Raw genomic sequence first — 23,989 nt, forward strand, 5'->3', positions numbered from 1 at the left:
GCTATGAGTTTTACTGACGTTTCAGTATAGATGTAGGCTACATTCAATTGGCGCTACGATAAAGCGCTAACTGCCAGTCCGTTGCACTGCAGCATGTAAGAAATGTCACCAAAATCCATATTTAACAATCCATTACATTTGAAAATCGTTTTCCGGGACCGTGCCGTGCATGCCAGTTTTCCAAACTCCCGTTAAACATATTTTCGTTGGCACTATGAATAATTTATGAAGCTTAACACGTGATGAAAAAAGGCAATAAACTCCGCTCGTCACACATCTACCCGCTGCTACTGGAAGCTTCGGCTGCCGCCACACTAATGAAACTGCTTTCCATTATGAGCTGCCACTGTCAACTTGACCACTGACCTCAAGCTCATACAGGATGGGCGGTGCATTCAATCATGGCGCACAATAAACGGCTCATACAGATGACATTTTTATACGCTTATCGTCCCTCCAGCCCTGCAAACGGAGACCTCCAAACCGAACCACGGCACCACACAGATCATTAGTGTTCGATGGTGGCGAGACCGAACCAAACAATAGCAATAACAGCAGCAACACAAACAACAAATCCCCAACCATGGAACACGGTGGATTGTGTTGGTGCTTACTACTGTGGCCGTATTTTTGTGACAGCCGACAACGCCCATCACGCCCTGTCCCGGGAGCTCATAAATTTACCCATCATCAACAGCTGAGTGTTCGAATGAATGGCTTCCATCTATCGCTGCAGAACAGAGAGAGAGAGATAGAGAGCAAAGGAAAAAAGCGTGGATGGGCAATCTTCGATTGTTTCATCACAATGATTAATTGCTCGATCGTGACCATCGTGAATACACACAGCTACACACAGCTACTCAAACCAAAATCGGCGCTTCCGGCCACCCGGCGGCCGGTTCGTGAAATAAATGAGACGGTTAATTGGAGGACGCTCCCGGGCGGCTGCAATCGGCTGCTGCAAATTATCATACCCCTTGTAGTGATGAATGCTAATGAGAGGACAGCTATAGCAATGAGCAAAAAGGGCTATTTTGATGCGTGCCCTTTACTGAAGGTGTGTTGGTAGCTGTGGTACACATGTATTCGCTTGATTCATCCATAAATAGATGCAATAATTGTAGAAATAATGTAGCAAAAATAATATTTAAGCAGTGTTAATCGACTTTTACACATATTTTGAGTGTAATCTCAACGCCATATAACTCTAACCTCAAAAGGGCATATTTGCAACGGCTTACAAAGTCAACACACATACGCTTCAACCCATGTGGGCCCTTCATAATCCTAATTAAAACACATAAATTATGCCTGTAACATCTCCGGTGTAGCGTAAACCGAAGTAAACAGTGCGCCGTAAAGAAGCTTCCTGAGCTTTCAACCACCTTACCAACACATACACGAATGGATCGTACACACACCGTATCCTGCAAAAATAAAACCACAAAAACCCACCTGCTCAAAGTGATATTGATCCGAACGGCCAGAATGTGTGTGTGTGTGGTGAAGTGCCAGCCTTTTCACACCACCTAACGACCAGTGTTTCGGACGCCTCCGAAAACAACTGCACCTTCGTTAGCGCAGACAAATGGTTCCCTAAATGGACGATAAAGCCATCGGCTCTGCTGTCAAGCTAAAGGTAAACATTTCACCTTTCGTTCCTTTCGCTACTTTTCGACCCATTCAAGGACAGCTTCTTCGTCGGCCGAGAAAACTCTCCGCATACAAAAACCGTTCACACTGTGCAGGGAGGCCAAACCTAACGACACACTCTCGCTCCGCAACTCCGTAACTGGTCGTCGCCACTTCCCATTCCGATCGAAGATGATGTGATTTCGTTTGCGGCTATTAGTGTCCAATTTTCAGGAAATTTGCGTTTGTTTGCATACCCAGACGGTGCGGGGAGGGTATTCCTGGAGCTAGAAACATTAGCAAGACAGCTACGGCCAAGCATCCAAGGAACGGAAACTCCCCGAGTAAGCGCAAAAGCGCTGCCAGATGCGCAAGGCTTATCCTCTTCGTTTAACTGGTGTCGGTAGTGAATGGGGTGAAGAGGGCTTTTGTGTCGGATTGTACGGATCCATTCCCTGCGAAAGCCCGTCAGCCAGGCCAGGAAACCACAACGTCGCACAGCAAAAGAGGGTCAAGCAGCCTGCCACGCTCAAGAAATTAATCCTGTTTCATCAAATTAAATAAACTTTCCGCTCTTGGGACGCGGGCAGCACAACGGGGAAAGAAAATGTAGGAAAAAAAACAAACTCCAATCCACTGGGAAGCTTTAACCTCGGCGGCACAGCAGCGCACGGAAGCGATTGTTCCACTTTTCTCGCTTTTGAATCTTTAATCGACCGCGAGCTGAAAGCCTCTTTTCATGAATTGCCCGGATATTGAGCGCAACAGCTTCACCTTTGTTTTTTTGCAGTTAAATTCAAACGCTTTGTCAGCGTTACGAACGATATCGTATCGGACCAATGAAAAGGGTTTGACCAATGAAAAGGGAGGGTTTTTGCGTGTTATAAAACAAATGCAGCAGCAAAACACTGAAATTGGATTCTATTTCTGGTGGCACGTTTGGCTGCCTCACCCCAAAACCGGATGTGGTCGTTGATGGGCTTGCCAATAAGTGGAATAATTTCGATGAAAGATAAAACCCAAACGGCTTGCAGTAGTTTTAATGAGCGAAACATGCTTTAAAGTGGTACCATATTGTTTTACTCCGGGGTTTCCTAGGTTCAAGTCGGACGGAAAACTTTGCAAAAGTCTAACGCTGGCTGTCATTGTACTCCCGGAGTGAAAATGGTTTCAAGATTTCTGCAAGCGATTTCCGGTTGAGATTGTGGTTGGGTCTTTTTGTTTTGGCTAGGGGCGAAACATACCCGAAACTCGACCCAACCAGATAGTGAAAGACAAAACAATACAAACGACCGTTCAAAATTTAAGTGGTTTCTTCGCACCACTTTTGAAAGGACAAAACATTTAAAGGGAAACATTCATTTAACGCCTTCATACCGCCGGAGGTGTGCAAATAAAAGCGCTTTAGATGAGCAGCACAGTCAGGTTCGATCAGATTCAACCTCTTGATACTTCTTTTAAGTAAAGTTTGGCGTAAAAACAATCCAACCAAAGAAATCTCATTTCTGTTGCCTTTACCATTCGTACACCAAGGGCCAAAGTTCAAAAAAGGAGCTTGAAAATGAATCGTTCTGTAAGTGTTTATACATTTGGGAGGTACGTTGATTGTACTGTGGCCTATTCCCACTTACTTACTCCCACTCATCCCTATTGTCGGAAAAACTGGCCATCCGTTTCGGGACAGCTCACTTAAGCATCGAACGGAAGCGACACTACCCGACAGGACCCGAGCGTACGTGCCTCCGGGTGCAATAATTTCTTCGTCCTCTACGTGATTTCGATCCTGTGTGGCACTGGGAAATCCAAGGCTAGAGCGAAAGTGCACAATCCAAACGGGGTTTCGTCTTTTTCGGGTGGTGAAAGTGGTCCGATTCGTTGCCAAGAAAGGAAAGTGAACATAAAAGTGAACATTTCGCTGTGATCTTCTTGACAATCGTTTTATTTTTTGCAAGCAGTAAACGAAAGTGAACCGGCCTGAAAGTGTAATCAAACTTTCTTCGGCGAGCAATTGGTAACACACAAGGAGAGACTTCCTGTATGACGCTGTATCAATGGGATGGGAATTAACTGTTGTTTACTGTTGTTTACGATTTTATGTGCGACGTCGGGTTTTAAGTTGCACCGAAATATCAAACAGTACTTTGCAGGTTTTTATTATATTTATGAAATTACTTGAAAACTGAAAAAAATCTCTAATTCACCTATTATATATCTGTGAGTAAAATGGATAACAGACAATCAGTCAGTAAGTGAAAAATAGCAAATAATCAATACACCAAGGAATACTTTGCATATGCAATAAACTCCATTTATCAGACAATCAATGGACCAAATTACAAACTGACACGTTGCATATGCTAGGATCGCAATTGACAAATAAGAACAGCGACATTTATTTATATCTACATGAAATTAAAATTGATTTCATTAATAAATCAATGCAACCGACAGAGTAACAATTAAATCCTCGCACTCACACGTGCAGCCAATTAGTGAAAGCTATTATCGCTACATGCGCTTCTCATGCTGAACTTGATTTGCTACACTCGCAGCCAGCCAGCAAGGCACACACATACAGGCAGGACTATTTAAAATATAAGAACAACAAAAAATATGGCTCGTTTGCCCACGCGCCCACCAATGCAGTCTGAAATAGATGTATGCAAATTAAATTTGTCCCACTCACCCTTTCATTACTCCTCCATCCTGCAAACCCTTCTGCGTCCTTCTGCTCCCTTGCTTCCCTTGTTCGTGATAATCAGATTACACATTTCATCGTTCGGATTGTAATTGAGAACGAAAACGCACCCAAGAAAGTGCTGCAGAGCAGGCGGGAACGGAGCAAAACAAAGCCCTTCCACCCTGCACTGGAGTTGGCTGTGTCCCTGACCCGGAAATCGGAAATGTCTCTGTCAAAGGATTACACCATAGTGCGACACACATATACACTTCCCAACACGCCCTTTTTTTCCCCTCCCCCACGATGTAGCAGGAGAAAGTGCGAACGACAGTGACAGTCACGTTACGCAGCGCTTGTTACCACTTGCAAGGTAGCGTTTAAGCTGGACCAGCCGTCGTAAGTTGTTTTGGGGTGGAGGTACTAACGAAACAAGCAAAAAAAAAACAGCGCAGAACACAGAAAACACATCCATCGGCGGGACCGCGAGGACCACGAGCCACAACACAAAAAGCAACAGCCCTCAAGCTCGGATCGTTCATGCTAATCATTCATCGATCGCGTGTTGCATGCAATGCTGCCGGCTCAGAGGCAAAACAAACATATTCACTTTCAGTGCCGAACCGAACGGTTAAACGGAAATCCGGGACAAATCAACAAGCGGCAGCCTCGCCGCGACGTACAGTATTCATCCATCCGCTGGTGACGATAATTAGTCAGAAACCGTACCGGTCACTGTAATTAGCAGTAATTATTGGCCACTTCTTTTGCAGCTCTCGGTCCCGCTCATGCCGCGCCGTTACGGTGGGGCAAGGTAGAGTACACACAGGAGGATTGCCGCATTGGCATTGACAAATTGGCAGGGGTTGGTATTATTGTGCGCTGCCCCTTCTCCGGAACTGAATGGAATTGATAATAATATTCTAACGAACAAAAACCCCCAACAACAAACCTCTGAACAGGTAACGACGACACGGAACTTCACGGGCGTGTCGGCTGGTTGGTGGAAAACTTTTCCATCAAGTAAAATTTGACTTTACGCCCCACGACGCTTCCGGGACGGTGTCCTATTTCGGCTATCGATCCGAACTTTTCCATCAGCTCCCCGTTTCCGCACAAACACATACCGCCACACGTAGAGTTGTCCCGAAAAGTGATCACTTTTTACGACAAAAACCGGCAGTAAGGAGGCAGGGTGGAGCAAGGGGCAGGGCTAAATTGCAATCGATAGCGCGTATCGTGCATATCGTCGGTACGGTAGGATCAGTTCCGGCTGTGAATCGAATATTCTGCCAATAAAGCGTACACGGTGCACGTGTTTTGTTTGGCTGGCATTCGATTTCGATTCCCGACAAGAGGCCATCTGCTTTCCGTTCCGGTACGGTCGGTGGGGGAGATGTATCGGAGGAAACACACCCATGGGAAAACGCCGTGATGGCCGAACCTATAATGACATTCAGCAGACCGAAAACGGGCACCGCTGAACCGTTGGGCAATGATGAGATTGTACCAAATCGGGATGGTTTCTTTTTTTGTTTCGTTTTGCGCTTCCTTTGGTGCCCTTTTTGCTCGGCAGAGGAAGAAGATGCTGGCTCGATGCTGGGAATGGTCTTGGTGGTGTGGATAAAACGGGAACGTTTTCTAATAAGAATTCGTTCACTGTCGAAGCAATAGTCAAAGCAACAAGCAAGGGAAAGTGCAAGGCGTTTATACGTGCACGTGCTGCTGCTGGAAACTGTCGCTAAATGTTGCATCAAATGGAAGTGGCCAGGATAATGGAACCTGGAAAGTGGAGCCTGACTCAAACTCTTTTGTGAGCAAGAGTAGACGTGCGATACCCAAATGAAATAAGGCAAAAAAGGCTTTCTTACCTCTATATTTGGTTTGAAATACAGTTGTAGGATTAAAGTTTTACAAATTGCTTTATTTTTCTCATAAATAGTAGAGGTTATTATAAATAAAAGGCAAAAAATGATGATTTACAAAAAAATAAAGATTATTCTAACTACTCAAATAGATATTAAAACAGTTAAAGATGCTTTTTTTTAAATGCTCTTTTGTTATAATCAAACTTCCAGCAACTCTTTATTCAATTGCATCCCAAGTTTTCCAATAAAAAAAATCTGTTGTCCATTTTTGGCAATAGTTTAGCTCTCTCTTTTTCTCTCTTCAAGACAAAACTTCTCCTTCAGCCACCCCTCGAGCAGCTCGAGCCATGTATCAATCATCCACCATAAAAAGGATAAAGTTGTTCCAATACACACGGGCCGCCTTGTTTCTGCTCCCGAGAAGCATCGAGAAAATCATCATCCTCAGCTTTTGTTGCCGTGTTTTCTTTCCCATCGCATCTTCCCCTGGGGACCAAACAGCCAGTTCATTAGTCCGACTGATCGACTGAAGCTTTTATTAACCGCCGATGATTAATGAGATTACACAGCCTGCGGGCTGTGTGCGGCACAATTATCAGCTTCCTAAAAACGGCTCGCTACAGATACAGCCGTGGCCGGCAGCCGTGGCCTTCTCCCCAGAGAACGGCAGACGCAAACTTTCCCTTTCGTTAATACGTCACAACAAAGGAAAAACAATAAACACAGCACACGATTACACTCGTCAGGAAATCAATGTGGCGGGTCTTAATGATGCTTAGTACGGTGGGCTTTTTTTTTCTTTGTTGCTGTCCCTGTTATTGTTGCACTTCTTTCTTGACGAACTTAATCCCAATCTTTCGGGTATTAGCAGGAAAGGAAAATGAATAAACAAACAGTGCCAGTCTCCTCTGTTCAACAAATCCACCGAATCGTGCAAACCATTTAGAGGCTTAGCAGTTTACGCCTTTTCCCCTGTGCCCAGCATGATATGGTAGATGGCAGATAAAGAAGGCCCAGAGAGAAAGTGTGAAGGAGAGAGAGAGGGGGGGGTTGGCTTTGAAGTGTATACGTGGCTCGAGTCATACCATTTATACCTTACACCATTTTGCTTCTTTTGTTACCGCCTGGCTCGTTATTATTTCCGGCCTTTCCTTCTCGAAACATGCCACGGTATCATAAATTTCCCTTTTCAAGCAGCTCCACTTTGACTGGGACCATTTTTTGTTCCTTAAACCCAAAAACCTTCTCTTGACCTTCCGTATCGCACTGTGTATGTGTCCGAAATGAAAAGAGAAAGAAAGGGAGAGAGAAAGCGAGACACAGAGACTCTTTGTGACTGGTTAGCTTACTTTTGATTTTTCTTTGCACACTCCGCTTTGGTTCCATTTGTTCGCTTGCATATACTGTCCTTATTTTTTGTGTGCCTTTTTCTCGTTCCCTCACGCCCCTTGAATTACACGCTTCGTCGTGGATGGGTTTCTTTCCGCTTGGTAATCATATTAAATGAAATAATAAATTAAGATAAGTTGCAGCCGAAAGGTTACCTTGAACGATCGTCCCGCTTTCCTTGCGACCTGATTTTCTTCCCAGAGACGCAATGTGCTCGCTTCTTCTTTAACGCGCAAACTTTCCGTGTTGCAAAAAGAGATTACAAAATGGAAGCCAAATTGTGGCGAGCTGCATTGTATTGAAAACAAGGATTTGGACTTTTTTCCTACTTATTTATGCTTTAAACTCACTTATTATCTCACCTTACACAGGTTGTGTTAAAAACGTAAGCGGAAAAAAACTTTCAAAAAAATAACTGAAGCTATGCGGCTTTGGCATAAAATAAAAGTATTTGGCACGTTCCCCTCCAACTTCAGTCTCCTCCAACCGAAAGCCGTGAAGTTTCACCGAGCTAGCATAAGCAGCAACAGCTCAACTATAAACTTTTGCTACACGTCTTCATATTCCTCCGGCGCAGCTTTGTCAAATTTCGGGAGACGGATTTACCCACCCCAAAAGGACCAAACACTGCGTGAACAATACCTGGCTGGCTTGTGCTACGCGAGAGCAGTAGGTTTAGCAGCAGCGCCGAAAACACGACGATGAACACGTCAAAGCTTCCGGAGAAGTGTAACCGCGTATACGGGGCCAAGTTCACGCCAAGTTCCGCTCCCACGATAATGCTGTGGCCGAGGCTACGAGCGAACAAAACAAAGGCGAAAAATCCGACAGCTGTCTGATGTTTTCCTATAATTTATGGACTAGAAAATTCATTCCTCCAGAGGACAGGAACTGGCACCGTCGGTGTCTAGGGCCGCCGGGAATCGTTCGCACCTATCTGCTTCGGCGATGCTTGGGCGCACATTTTAGCGCGTAAAGTCAGCGCTGCCACCACCATCCCCGAGAAGGCATTTCCGTCCAGGTGCTGCTTACAAATGCCGCTAAACCCGTGGTGCGAAAGTGAGTTTAAATGCACGGTTGGACCATTGTTGGAGGTCCGACCGGAAGTTGCTCGGGGAAGATTTGCTTCGGTAGAAATAACTTATTTAATGGACCGTGTTGCAATAGAAACAGCAGGATTTTGTAGGTGGTGCACGCGAGTGGAAGTGCCACTGTCAGTTAGCGGTGCATTAATTACGTTTCTTGAAAGTCAGTTTAGCGTGGAAACAGACATCCTGGGAAGAGAAAGCGTGATGTATTTTTAAGCTCCAGTATGGCTCGTTTAAATTTTGTGACACGTGCTCAGACCAATAATGAGCGACGAATATTGTGACTAGGTACCTTTTGCATTCAAATGACCAATAGTACATAAAGTATTAAAAATCGTTTCATTTCCATGGTTTCTTTTCACAAAGATTACGTTTCCAAACATAACTTCACTTCCCTCCCACGCCAAACAAAAGACAACTCTGAAGCACATTTGTTCGCACCGTCCGAGCACTCGCCTATTCCAGCTACTGAAAGCATTCAGCCAAACCAAAACCAGCAACGCTTTTCCGCCACGGGTAATAGAAATCATTTATTGTCCTACTTAAAAATTGTTCACCGAACCGGAAGCGGATGGCGACAATAAAAGCAAGCGCAGTTAAAATGCCACCATTCCTTGGACGGTACGAACAAAAGACCACGCACGAATGCAAATCTTCGTGGAACGATCAGCATTATAAATTTATTGGTCACGGCACTGTCAGCTTTGTGCGCTGCTGTGTCGCTGTTACCATTTTTGCCACGTCGACGCGTCCGGTACACTCCACTTACTTAGCGGAGGGTATTTTGGCGTCCAACAACGTTGAACAACGTTCTCGTTTGCCCCTGGGTGGCTAATGATTTTATCAAGCTCATGAAACATTCATTGAGCAGGTCGGCGATGTCCAAACGGCTAAGGGCCAAATTTCCAAAACGATTAGACATGATAAATGAGCTAGGTGGTTGGGTTAAAAACAAAGATAGTAGGGACGCTTCAGCTGGAGCTGGTGGAGTATAATTACAGCCACCAAGGAAAGTACAGCTCAAAGTGTTGTCCTGGCTGTAGAAATACAAGTGATACGTTTCACGCCTTACCGTTGATTGCAGAAGATAGTTAGTGCTGCTGCAGCCAAGCACAAAACAATCGTTGCATTCCTAATGTGCAAACGATGGTTAACCGAAGGAAACCCAACATCACCTTGAGCTCGTGAATAGTTTAGCGTGTAAGTCTGGAGAAAATTAACCTTCCAGGGACATTAAATAAAGACAGCGAATTGTATCAAGCCATACGAAACCATGTTGGATAGCTTTAATTTTAATTGCTAACATAACGAAAAGCATAAACGTACCTATTAACAACATATGGACTAAGCATAACATTGAATTATGTCCATTTAAAGCCTTTAAAATTGATGGAAATGGCATAATGAAAGTAAATTCCTTTTTCCACATTCCAAACAATCTAACAAAATAAAGTACACTTTATCATCACAAGATCCGCCATTTTTATTATGCTTCTAGTGTAATGGTATTTACTGCCCAGTAGTCGGCAACACTAATGCAATGCTGGCTGCACTCGAATCATAATTCTCCCAACGATCGCGAATGCCCGCTCCGGCTGTCATAAACCAGTTTTCGTCTTTATTTTCCCACTGTCCCTCCTTCATTGCACTGCATTCGCATTCGCGACGGGGTTAGTTATGGGGTAAGCTCCAGCTCGAAACGTCACAAACGTGCAGTTCCACCGGGCACGAATGTTTCGCTTCATTGGACCACACTTTGTGTTGCTTGGATCACAAAGTTTAATAACGATACCCGCGATGGTCATATGAGTGTGCAGGTTGCAGCATCTACTGCCCAGCGAGTTGGTGCGTTTTTTTACTACACGTTTACACCGTCTATGAGCAGCTGGCTGGCGGAGGTTTTATTTGGTCCAGCAGCAAAACTTTATATTGCAAATCGTTTATAGTTATTGAAGGGTTGTGGCGATGAAGTTACCAAATGGTCAACTTGAGTGGGATTGTGTAAAATACAATGATGATTATTATTTGAAGCGTCTCTTAAAAGGAGCCATTGCGTCGTTAAGAACTACACGGTTGCTCAGTAAATTTTAGTAACAATTTACTTTGTATCACCAATTATACACCCAAAATGTGACCTAGATTGATTGTTACACTACGCTCTGTTTAAACGCTTCATTAGCCTCTCACCCATCTCGTCCTAGTTTATTTTATGAATTTAATTCAATCAACCAAATTAATGCGAGATGAACCCATTAGCGGTGCATGAAATCGTAAAGTCCAAACATTACCGCTGCTTGCATTTTCCTGCATACAGACCCGCGAACCTCTGCGAAGTCTGTTTTGCAACACCCAGCGCAACGGATGGGTTGCGATGGGTTTTCAACGGACATCGTCAGCATTTTGCTTCCTCCTCATCAGCACCATCATCCACCATCCATCAGACAGTGCGGATGGGAAAGCGGAAGCGCTCACGGTACCAAACCTAACCTGCTTGCTAGTTGCGGTGTTTATGGACCACACCGATGGATGGATCTGTTTAAATATGCAACGCCAGGTTCCGGCCGGGAGGTAACGATTCAACCGCCAGCAACACAGCATCCACCCATGTCCGTCCGGCGTCCAGCGTTCATGGTAGTTGATGCCTGTTTTTCTGCCTTCCGGCTTACCTAACACTACCACCACCACCACCATCATCATCATCATCATCATCATCATTTCAACTTCAGGGTTACTGTGGTCGCAACATTACGGCTACACTTTTGACAACCGAAGACACATCACGTCCGACAGCACGTAACAGGGTGCACGCAGCACGGGCGTTGCTTGTTTACAGTGAAAACCACCCATCTCCAAACACACTGTCTCGGCGCGTGGTATGTGCTAATCGACATGCTTTCGGACATGGCGGATTTACTGACCCAATCACACCCCCAACGTGCAAACACAATCGCCTTGAGGGTACGGATGGATTCCCTGCTGCCCGAGTGACATGATTTTATTTTCAATGAATGGTGTTCTGGGAAGCGCACGGGGAAAAGTTTCCCAACTACCCTTCCGGTTTCGTCGGTCCGAACATAGCTTGGGTTCGCATCACAAACAAGCCAGTTCATCAAATCATGGTTTTGGTGGTATGGCTGCACATTCAAGGGGTTGGAGGGAAAGATGTAGCAGGGATGGAAATTACACTGTGCTGTCCGTACCTTTAGGGCATCATGATCCACACCACTTGCCAACCGAAGGAATAACGGTCTTAAAACAACCCATATCTTGCTTGCCGGCTCCACTTACTTGTGGTGTGAAGTTGCGCACTTTTTGTGCCTTGCCGTTCCGTAAGCTTGGTACATTGAAGTTGCGAATTCGTTTCATAATTTATTTTGTGGCGTGAAAGTTTTCATGCTTTCGTGATTTGATTGTGCGTAAACTTTGGTCTTATCTTTTGGCTTCTTCACCGAGGAGTGGAAAAGGTGTATGATTTTGCCTTTTTTTCAAGCAAGTTGATAACAATTTTAAAACATTCAAATCTGTAGGGTGACGTCAATTGAGAGGATTGACAAGAATTAAAGAACTACAGTGTACAAGTTTCAGCAAAATATAGAAATGCTTTGAGACAACCTCTTATAATGTTTGCTTTCTAGTCAATTTAACGTCTAAATTGATCAAGCGTGTTTTTTTTTTCAATTTGTACCACAAGCAATTAAATTCACTTCAATTCTGATCCACTTTTCACTTTAACACATACCCCTTTCTTCATTTTTTTTTTCGCAGGAAAGTTATCCAACTCATCATCATTGAGGAGGGCAGCTACGAGAAGGATGTCCTGCTGTACGTCAACCTGGGCGAACCGCAACAAATCGGAGGTAAATGGCTCGTCGCTCGATCCCACTGCTCGGCATCGGTTTTTCGGTTCTGCTCTCGCTCTCCCTGTCTCTCTCTCACACTCTCTCCCTCTGTTGTTCTGCGTCTTTTTTTTCGTTAGTCCTGATCGTCTAACCGTTTGACTGGTTTCCCACTTCTCGATTTCACTCGGTATCGTGAACCGAAATGCAACATTCGTTTTTCCCGTTTACCTCTGTTTCTCCCTCTGTCTCTGTTGTATCTTCTCTGTGTGAAATATGCTCTTCGTTTCTTCTGCTACTTCGATGTATTGTTGTAACTCTTGTGTTGTTCTTATCGGTAGGTTGATTTTGCTCGGTTCAGCTAGAAAAGATACACGACGGCTAGGAGTTAGAGAGGGTTTTGGAATCAAATTAGAGTTATGGTCCCTCCGTTTGGCTCTTACTTCTCGCCGCTAAATATGCTCCTCGGTTGTTCGCTACGGATCAGAATGTACTCGATTAGAAGGCATGGCACTTTGCTGCCTCATCAGATATCACTCGACTAGGCGCCCTGAGGCGTAGTCGAAACATATGCTTTGCATTTCATGCGTCCATTTTGGTAAAACGTTTTCATTCGCCATAGCAACATCGCATGCGATATGATTCGTTACCAGCCACGGCTGGTGCAGTGTGCCAAAACAGATCAATTCTTCCGACACTGGCTCACGGAATTATTACAGCCATCTTCAAGCGGAGCCTTCCCGTCTAGGAAAGGATTTGCTTCACAAAAACTCAACGTCCCAAAGATTTGACGACACCGAAAGCCGCGCCCCAACAAAGCGCCTTTTGTGCAAACATTCGAATGGTAAAATTTTGCGTTACAAATGCCTTTCTCTTCGACTGACTTCGCCGGCTTGCTTGCTGGTCTCATTCGGATGTTTGACATGGCATATCTCACGCGCTAGCCGTGGATCGTTTTGCTATGAATACATTATCCCCAGCCCCAGTTCCTCCTTCATCCCGTACCACTTGTGTACCACAGCGCAAGTGGTTGAGCTTCGGTTGACAAGACGTTTGACGTGCTCTGTTCCAAACGGTCGTTGCGTACCTGTTTCGGCACTGGACAAACATCCCATGTCGTCCAAGTCGTGCTTGTTCGTTAGTCGACACAAAAGAAGCAACATCCCGTCCCTACCACCAGTCTTACGACACACACACACACACACACACACACACACACACACACACACACACACACTCACGGCTGGCGTACCCTCGCGTGGATAAGAGGACAACGTGCATGGAATGGTAATTTTTGCCCAACCCATACCATTGTCGCAGCACTCCTGGCACCCCGTCGGGGAGTCAAATGGATCGCTTCGGTGTGACATACATGTGGAAAGCATAGCTCATCTTCTTTGGCCGCACACCGCATGAAGACAACTTCATTAAACCCAGCACACCTGCCCGCGGTGTGCTCGGGCTGAAAGGATCGGGATACTGCCTTGATTCTACGTCTTGATTGGATTGAACAATAGATTGAAAGATGTCCTTCCGTCACGGTGTTGGGTCATCAAATTCTATTGCCATGAACCCCCCACGAAACCAGGTGCGTTTTGTGTCCGTGAATTACGTAGTAAAAGAAGCGCTCGTATTATTGATCGGTAGGACTCTTACTGTGACGGTTACTTTATTTTATTTATTCACCAGAAAATAGATGAATCGAAGGTATGACAACAGGTTGCTAGTGAGCAATCCAGGGTTTTTTTCTTTTTTCTTATTAGAAAATGTTTCTCTCTAAGCAATAATAAATATGAGCCATTTTCGCTGAAAAAATTCATCCGCACTAGAACTCGGTGCGGGAAATCAATCTTGTTTCCTTTTCCGCGCGAGCAAACAATTGAGTTATTGTTCCGTTCAATTGTAAACAAAGTATGCTATTAATTTTACCCTTATCCATCCTTTTTCTCCCCTCACGTTAATTCACTACAACCGCCCAACAGCACAGGGCCAGGGCGTTGTAAATAACTCTCAAAATTCAATCGACGCTCCCTCGCGAAAAGATAAACATCCCATAACTCTTCCACTATCAAATGTATAATCTTTGCTCGCTTTCTCTCACCGGTGTTCGTCGGGGATTTCAAGCGGCGAAAAAAAACTCCACATGCGCCCTCTATCTCGACTATTTCACCCTCGCGGATCCAGCGGAAAAGGGAGGATTGTGAAAATAATCACTTCATAAAATTTTTTTAAACAATCTAAACAAACACCATTGCCTTTTGGTAGCACGGAGCTGCTAACGAGAGATTGTACCAATTTTCTCTATCTGATCGCTGACGATGTTGGCGAGGTTGGGTGGCAGTTGCTCGGTGCTCGGTGGGCGTTCGATGCACACATTCGATACAACAATGTGTTTATTTTGGTTTTTATCGATTCAAGTGATAGTTACGGGTGATAAATTTTAACTGCGAAGCAAACACTACGCAAGCATGTTGTGTGTTTCGATGTTCTCCCGTTTCTATGGTCCAAACCACCTACATTGTGGGCTCTGCTTCGGTATATCAATTTCTGAGAAGTGATGGAGATGGAACCAAACATGAGTAATGTTTATTTATGTTACATTTAAACAAAAATCTTCCACTCATGCTAACACAACGCCAAATAAATCTCATCAACAAGCAACAGCAATTGTCGCATCCAGTTTTACGCTAAGCGTTCTTTTTAGAGCCGGAATCGAGTCATCGGACCCAGCCTCCTGGCTCCTGCTCAGGCTCAGCCTCAACAATAAGAACAGAACACCAACATGGACTCGCTCTGTTTACAAAAGCTTACAACCGTTGTCAACCCCTACGGCACGAAGCGCCTACCTTCTAAAGAGTACACCCTTCTGAACTGCCATTCTAGTAGGTAGCTCAGGTGAACATTTGTTAGGTCTCATCCCGTTTTACCACCATTACCGTGTTCATCGTCCACCGTGTTTGTCCTGTTGAGTGCTCAGAAAAATGCAGCAGCAGCTAGAGTGATTCCTCGAGTTCTTGGTCTAGGTTAGGTTATGCAGGGAGTTATTTGGCTCAACATTTGCGCTCTGCTCGTACCCGCTATTGCGCTCTACCATAGTAGTCCCCCCATCATTAGTAGTTCGTTAGGCGCGTAGAAGTAGTTTCGAGTTTGTTGTTGGATTTTTTTTTGTTATTTTTGTTGTTGTTGCTGCTGTTTTGTTAGAGTTCAACCTTCAACCTAGCAGAACATGTACATGTGCCAAGCCCGCTAGGACGACAGTCAATCTACTTCAAACGTAGTACCGATGCGAGTAAGCAATAATGTCCCGCGTAGTTGACTTTACTTTATAATATGTGTTTACGATAGAGTTCGTATGGCTTAACCGTTGTTTCGTTGTTTCGTAGTACGTTGTTTATTAATGTTGATTTCGTATTATATGGTTTCCTCTCTTTCTCTTTCTTTTTCTTTTTCTTTCTTTTACATATGTACCAATGATATTCTACTAACGCTGCTCTGTTTGTACTGCTACCGTACTTAACTACCTCATGGACGTTACTTCTCTCATGGCCGCACTGCGGTTTCTTTTCAATTCTATCGCTGCTAATAACATTCTCACTAATGATTTCCTCATTCAACGTTCAATCTGTTCTTTCAATCCTTCATGCTTCACTTTATATTACGCCTTTACTAATTAATAATATTTCTTTTGTTGAAACGGTACACCCTTTTCATTACTCTTAACATTCAACATCCACTGGCTGTTCTTGACGCTAATGATTGATCTTTGCACATGCGCCGTCTTGTACTTACTTTACCTTAATTTCATTCTTTCTTGTTGTTTTGCTTACGGCTTTACCTCGGTACAATATCAAACTGATGCGATGCGATTATCACTTAAATTTGTGCACGTACTTTAATTTCTTTACCCAAACCTTGTACTGTATTAATGATCGGCCACATGTCTACGGTAAATGCAACCATTTGACGACCTGCATCTGAATCCGGCATCATCTTCTGTAACGCAACGCATGTACAAATGCCTCCGGTGGTTGCTCAACAAATTCTTCCGAATGATTTTTTCCGACTTGGAAATGGGTTGGACATGCAAAAATCCTTTCCAACGAAAAATTAAACACAACGTGCCCCACCCAAATCTTTACCAATCCACCGCCGTAATGATAAATCAATTGGTTTCGAACATGAACGCGAACGAAAACACCGAACGAATGCCGATAACGAACGATCAACGATGTTTGATGGGCGCCACCCAAACACGGAAAACAAAACCAAACATGACAAATCCACAAATTTGATGAAATTCGGATTCTATCGCTTACGTGTCGATGTTGTTGAATGCAAAACATTCAAACCAAAACAAAAAAAACAAACTGCAAATTCGAATACAAATGTGTACGCAAAACATATTGTCACTGTGCGCGCAATGTTGATGGATGGCGTGTTTTTTGTAAGTAATACTGTCTTTCATTTTTTTCGTTACCTATTTTGCCATTTATTTTTGAGCTTCTTCCGTACGGATGCACCGTTTTGCACGAACGTTTTATCGCTTCCTTGTTTGCCGCAAGCACCTGTTTTGAGGATGGCTTATATATCGAGCACCCGGTGGACCTAGGAGTCCAGCTCGCACACGAACCTTTACGTTCACAATGCACCGATTCCTTATCTTGGCAATGTTTTTTTTTTTCATTCATTTTAAGCTTAATCATGATTATCATCGCTAGTTGCAGCTGAATGTTTAGCTTTGTGTAAGAAGCAAGAAGAAAAGCCAAGGCAAAGGAAAAACAAACTTTTTTTAAGCAAAGCAAAAGTTTCAAGTTTGAATTAATTCATATAAAACGTTCAATTGTAAAATAGTGGTATGGGTTTGTTAGTGTTAGTCATACCGTGTTTAACACTTTGACCGCCGGCCTGACGTCACAGTTTTTGAGTGAGCACGTAGCGCATGGCAAGAGAGCGATGAGAGCGACTGTTTCTCGTGCCATTGTTATCACTCTTTTGTTTCATGGCGATAAGCGGCGTAGCACATGTCATTCTCGTTCTCTCTTTCCTACCTTATTCGTTCTCGAGAGAATCACTGAGCGTCAGATGCAAAGCTGAACGGTGAGCAAAACCGTCATGCGAATTTATATGACACGGCGCTTAAAGTGTTAAAAGGGAAATTAAATGTTGATGTTTCCAAAAGTTTACCAAAAATATATTTAAAAAATCAATTCATGTCTAATAGTTGAACCGTTTCTTCAGAGTTAAACTAGTATTATATCAATATGTAATTTTAAATCATATTTTATAAGCTTCAAGCTCTTAAAGTACTGAGTCAGTCTGATAATGGTCTACATATTATTTAGAGGACATTTTAGTTTAATGGAGACGCCTAGTTCTTTGAAGACGCCTTGATAAATGGAGACGCCCGGTCGTTTGGTGACCTAAAATCAATAATACATGCACATCCGCACTATTTTGCGCACTTTTCTCCTCTCGTTGATTATCTTGCTTGCTAAATCCATATTTTTAAAGTACCTGTTAGTTTTAAATTCCAAAACAAACGAATGTTAAAAGTCACCATCACAACCCAGGTAAATGACGTTCCTTGTCCTTCGATATTAAAACCCGACCGCACTATTGTTGTTTGCCAGCACGTTCGAAGCGCATCTCGTAGTAAATGTGCATTTAATGTAGCTTGTAATTTAACTTAGTAAATTTGGTTAGTTTACATTTTTATGCCATTGGCTACAGCGTGATGCTGGTAACGTTTATTAATTTATTCTGCTTACGTGTCTCATCAGCACCGCATCCGCTTAGCAACACCGCGCGAGTAAATAGTTTAAGGTGCCATGATTGGCTGTGGTTTGCTTTTTGTTGGTTTCCAGTTGTACGCTGCTTTGTGTTGTTTTTCGTTCATTTTGTACAGTTGTACGTTTTTGTTGGTTTTTGAAAATTTGTATTATTTAATTATTCATTTATTCAACATTTGTAAATACAGCAGTCACAAAAACTAAACACAAATGTTAGTAGCCGCTTCGAACCACCATAAACGGTCCCGTTGCATGGTACACAACCGTGCCAGCCTTTGCATTTCATTTAGCCGTCCTAGCTCAATGCTTGAGCAATTTTAGGAAATCCGTTTTTTGCCTTCTTTAGATACGTTCCTTTTTGAGTTTGCATTTTTTTTACATATCATCGCTTCTCTTCATTCTCCCCGCCTGCCGTTGCAACAAATTGCTTTGCTTATCAGAAAAATCAACAAAAATCCACGCTTGCCGTTTTTCTGACACACAATTCTGAGCTTATCCAAAATCCCACATTCCACCAACTCGGCGTGTCTTGCTTTTTTTTCATCTCTGGTTGCCCATATACACACATACACGCACACAGAAAATGCATTTAAACCCCACGCAAACATGGTACAACAATTTTCTGCTTGCCTTCTGCCTTTCAACGGGGGTTTTCTAAAACATGTTGGTTCTGCACTGCTTCACTGCCGCTTCCACCGTACGGTAAAAACCACAAAACATACAAAACTACAACCTCTAGAATGGCACCAAGGGGAGTTCCCCTCCACCCGATTGTATGTTTTGCATTGATACTCATTTGCAATGTACGACCGGTACGTCCTTTCTACGTCCGAGTGACAAGCAGAAGTTGTGCCTTGTATGCAACCAACCTTACCACATTGAAAACATATACACACACACACTCATACATGCACAAACACAGCCGCATTCTCCTCGTTCATTCCCATCACAACACCAACGGCACAAACGCTCCAAAACTCCAAACTCAGTTTGGGGACGAACATTTTAAAACAAAACCACTGCAACCTTCACGTTTTACGTTTCGCATACAACCACTGTCCCCGGGCGCTCTATTGCCACGTAACGGAGTTTTGCTATTCTTAGGCAAAGCGTATATGTCTAGCGAACAAGCAAACTGCAAGTACAATTTCCACCAACCCTATGCCCATCTCGTTGACAACCAGCCACGGCCACAGCAAGCAAATGCAAATGCTCCCGTGTTCTGTCCCGAACCAACCCCCTTTGTGTCCTTCGTACACCCTGTGCCAAAAGCAACCAATAACTGCGAAAAATACGCTCAAGCTATCGTTTCACTTTTCAGATCATTGTGCTCCTGTTTTTTTTTGTCTCCTAGATTATGTACGTCTGTCCCATGTACCTTGCAAAGTTCATGCGTGAAATCATTTGTCCAAATTTCTGTTTTTTTTTGTATGATGGTGATTGTACTTTCTGTTATTTTTTGACAGTTTTATTGTTCCTTTTATAAATTGGTTTCATTCATTTATTTTGGCTTTGAATAAGGTGTTTTGATTTTGGTTTTGTTTTTGTTCAAAATCTTTATTTTCACATTTATTTTGTTTTGTTTTGTTTATTTGTTTACTTTCATACGTTTTGTCAAAATTCTGTTTTATTTACTGTTGTTAGTTTTTATGTATATGTTTCCATTTTTTTTTTAAACTTCAAACTACTTTTTCAGTCATCCTTTTGAAGAAGCGAAACATGTGACACCTTCGATTAGTTTCTAATCCGTTTTCTTGTACTCCTATTCCTCTCATCGATGGTGACTCGGCTCCGGGCACGCACAGATGACCACGTAACAGGCATCATTGAGGCCGCGGAAAGAAAAGCTCCCGAAGAGCTGACGGAAGAAGACAAAATGGCACTGCTCGGTCGGCCGAAGGCTGGTGATATTGTTAGGGCACAACTTAGGATAAAAGAAAGTAAAGAATTTAAGGTAAGTTCACGTATTGTTTTGTTCTATTTCGCGTTTATTATCTATTTTTATCCATTGAATCTTTTGGATGTTAATACTATGACAGTATCGAATAGGCCATCGTTAACGCAGCTAACCATAATGGGAATCATAATGCAAGAGCAATGCAAATTTGTTTGCATCTTCAGTTGCATTGAACAGTGACATCGTTTGACTGTCAGTTCATTTCACGCTACACGCCTCGTTCAATTTGCTTGAAGGGTGCGAAATTAACTAATAGTACAGTCGTCTTTGGGTGATCAATTTTGAATCGCTCAGCATCTTAATCAGTACATTTCAAATGTACGCTATCTTTGCGTCTGAGTAAGTCTTTGCCCTCTTGACAATTGTAGGTTAAGGTTAAACAGTTTCACGAGCGGTAATAACTTCACCATGAAATGAAGCAATCGCGGCTGCAATGACAGTGCTAAAAGATCCATTAATACAAACGGATAAAACTACAATCACTGGCAGATTGCTTGACACTCCGGGTGTCGTCGGGATTGGCAGCCCTCGGTGCAGCATGCTGCACTGTCGATCACTATTTGCCAACCGTCCCGCCTTCATCCTACGAATTTGCCCAATAAACTCTAGCGCAGTTACATTCAACGCAGCACACTGGCAGCAGTTCGAGCAGGGCGAAGCACAAACAAACAAACCATCAAATTCTCATCAGAGCCCTCCACTACGATAGGTCCTTCTTTATCGTCAACATCTTGCCGCACACAGCCCCAAGTGGCAGACACTTTCCAGCGACTGTCAGCTTCGCGAACGGTCGATTGCCGTCATCCAGTAGTTGGAAAATGAATAGCGAAACTCGTGGCAGGGTACGGAGGCACCATCACCATGTCAGCAGCAGCATCATCATCCGGAACGCTGCCGGCAAGCCCGCGGCGGACCGTTCAACCGAAGTGACTTTGCAGGCGTCGAAAAAGTCAATAAAATATTTGAAATCTTTTCCATCTACAGCGCAAAACCCTTGCCGGAGGGTCGATGTACTGTTGGGGATGATAATTTACTTGCCCCGGGCGTGAGGATGCAGTTGGGCTGAGGACGCTGCTAGGAATATAGACGCCTCGCACTGTCTGCAGCCGCGAACTGTCGTTAGTGGGATGTTGCCAACCACCGCACACCCTCAACCGTTAACGGGAACGGGTCGCCCAATGCCCAAGATGACCTAATTTAAACGATGTTTTGCAATCGTGCCACTTAGGAGTGGCATGGAGAAGTGAACCACGTTCCACTTCACCTACCTCACAGCCTGTTGAAAGGGAAAATCCAACTTAGCAGCTTTGGTGCCGTATTTGTCGTGTCTGCTTTTGATCGTGCTTCAACAAAAAAAAACTCGCCCTGATTTTACACCACCCAAGAGCAGGACGTTAGTTCATTTGCCATCGTTTCGCTGAACAATGTTGATACCAGAAAAGCTCTTTAAAAACGTAGCCTCAGAAGCCTCTGCTCGAAATCAATAATGGCAATAATGAAGTCCAGGGACGGCTTTTCATCCGGTTGGCAGGCAGATTTTTGTATTTACTCTCTCTTTCTCTGCTACGCCATGGTTCATTTGGCAATTTCAATGCGGACAGTTCCGCTCGCATTACAAAGGTTCTTTGCGATTGAGGTAAATAAAATGTGCTTTTTGCCTCACTTGCACAGCAAAATTCGATTCCAACCAAATGCCAACGAGCAAGCTACAACTACAAATGAAATCGGAAACAAGACGAACGATAAGCCAGCAAAACGGGCTAGTCATCCCATCGGGCTTGGATTTGGGCGAATGGAGAAACCACAACCAGCCTGAGCTGACCGTTGCAATGGATAAGTAATTTTACTGTCTGTGGTTATTCCGCTTCGTTCGGCGCTTCGTCGTAGCCGATGTCAGAGAATGTTCCCGTCAGCAGGAATTTTACTGCGGTTTTCCCTACCAAAGCCCATCCCTTCTCCCGAGCACAAGTCTGTTCCGGAATGTGCGGAAGCATTACTGTGGGCATGGCAATCGAACGACGACAACGACAACGAAGAAAAAGATGATGATGATGATGATGAAGAGGACAGCTTTTGATCTGCACCGCTCTGGGTGGTTCCTTGTATGGCGCTTTTCCGCTTCATTAGATGGAACGTTGTCTTTTCCAGAAGGAAGGAGGCGAACGCTCGAACCATGCAAGGAATGGCATCCGGGCGAACGCTTCCCACGGTCGTAAACTTTGATGCTGAACGGAAAGCGCAGCTCTTTACGGGTCTTACCTTTCAGAGCGGTCTTTAAAATGATGGCACTGCAAATTGGATTAGAGGTATGGAAATGATATTTTTACAAGCGACGGCACGGCTTGCCGCTCGTTGCCGTGGTAGTGGTTTATTGAGAAACGGGACGTCCTGATACGACGCAAATGGTGTTCAAATTAAAGTTTAAATAATATTCAAGGGGAAGCGCACAACAAACGGGAAACACCTGTCCCCGAATCGATCCATCATTCATTCGGATAAGTAGATAATCCTCTTAATTAGTATGGAAATTCAAATGTCGTTTATAAATTAGTCAAAAGTTTTGCCTCCGTTTGCCATCTAGGCTGCCTTCGAGCTTTTGAGGGCAGCGTTGAGCGTTGAGCCACACACTGAAAGCTTTGCATTCATAAAATCTTCTGTAATTGGATTAATTCGTTCACAGGAAGATTTTTGTGTGACAGGAAGCCTTGCAGATTCGTTTGACCGTTTTTTAGTAAGCTTAGTCTATGTAAAAGTCTAGTATCTTGCAAGTCATTTCCATTAATTCTTTTAAGAGAGCTCTCTAACTAGCTTCGCATTGAACCTCCCTGTTTAAAAACAAAAGAAGAATGAACAAAAATCACCACCACAGCGTGTTGACTTCCTGCAAAAGGAATGCACTCTCCACTCTCAAACCATCGGTCATCCTGTCCATGAGGCAAAACCAATGAAATCAACATACCCGAGCATCCATTTAAGTCGACCTCCAACCGAGCCCGTGCCGTAGCAATCGGTCATCGTCACGCGGTGTCAAAGTGAATCTGAAACGGTCCACTGTTTACGCGACCATGCTTTCCCGCCTCTGGTGCGTGCAAGTGTCGATGCGAACGGTCCCTCGAAAAGGCAACGGATACCGCAAATTAACATTCAACTCCTAGGCCGTCCATTTTCTCGCAACAAACCAGATTCGAGCACTGCACGAGGAAGGTTTTGCTGGAGGAGAGTTTTTGGGTGCGGAGCGAGGTAGTGAAATAAAACATTTCATTGCTCATTAAAACTTTCCCGTTTTCCCGGTGCCGGTGGTTGGCATTCTGCCAGGTAGTGTGGCATGGTGCGGCTACGGTAAGAGGGAATGCGAGCTCTCGGATTATATTTGCACCGCGTGGTTGAGGTCCCAAGGTCAACGGTTACAGGTTGAAGCTACCCATTTTCCACCACCACAAGTGCTCGCTTGAAAGATTAATTCAATGGAAAGGCATCCAGCTGACAGGAGAGGGAATAGTGCAATCGAAACGATACGTTTATTACACTTCCGAGACATGGAATTAGCATGCAATGTGTGCTTGATAGGGGAAAAAAGCTTTGCTGAACAAAAAGGAACACGAAAGGCAAAGTGAACTTCATTGTAATATTAATATTGCTGTAAAGCACCTTCATCTGTCGGTGACGGCTTCTTTAACGGGTTTTCCACTACCTTGTGACTAATGTACTTTTCTTCGTTTTTCAGGTAAGCGTCACCATTACTCACCTTCACAC

General features: G+C 43.9%; 1 protein-coding gene and 1 long non-coding RNA gene across 9 annotated transcripts in view; one reads left to right on the plus strand and one right to left on the minus strand.

Moving 5' to 3' along the window:
* The window catches only part of LOC125906713 (uncharacterized), an 85,628-nt gene extending 65,551 nt beyond the window's left edge, over positions 1-20,077 (minus strand). The window contains exon 1 of the long non-coding RNA XR_007452075.1: positions 17,383-20,077. This is a non-coding gene — a long non-coding RNA (uncharacterized LOC125906713). The remainder of the gene's footprint in view (positions 1-17,382) is intronic.
* LOC120950322 (sodium/calcium exchanger 3) overlaps positions 1-23,989 on the plus strand; it is a 116,067-nt gene that overhangs the window by 53,226 nt on the left and 38,852 nt on the right. For 7 of the 8 annotated variants that reach the window (XM_040368277.2, XM_040368276.2, XM_040368275.2 and 4 more), the window contains exons 3-4: positions 12,420-12,511; positions 20,085-20,233. In XM_040368277.2, coding sequence (XP_040224211.2) covers positions 12,420-12,511; positions 20,085-20,233 — 241 coding nt within the window. The remainder of the gene's footprint in view (positions 1-12,419; positions 12,512-20,084; positions 20,234-23,989) is intronic. The other variant, XM_040368281.2, reaches the window with a different exon arrangement.

Source organism: Anopheles coluzzii, chromosome 2, assembly GCF_943734685.1.
Source record: "Anopheles coluzzii chromosome 2, AcolN3, whole genome shotgun sequence".
In the NCBI taxonomy this organism is placed as follows: domain Eukaryota; kingdom Metazoa; phylum Arthropoda; class Insecta; order Diptera; family Culicidae; genus Anopheles; species Anopheles coluzzii.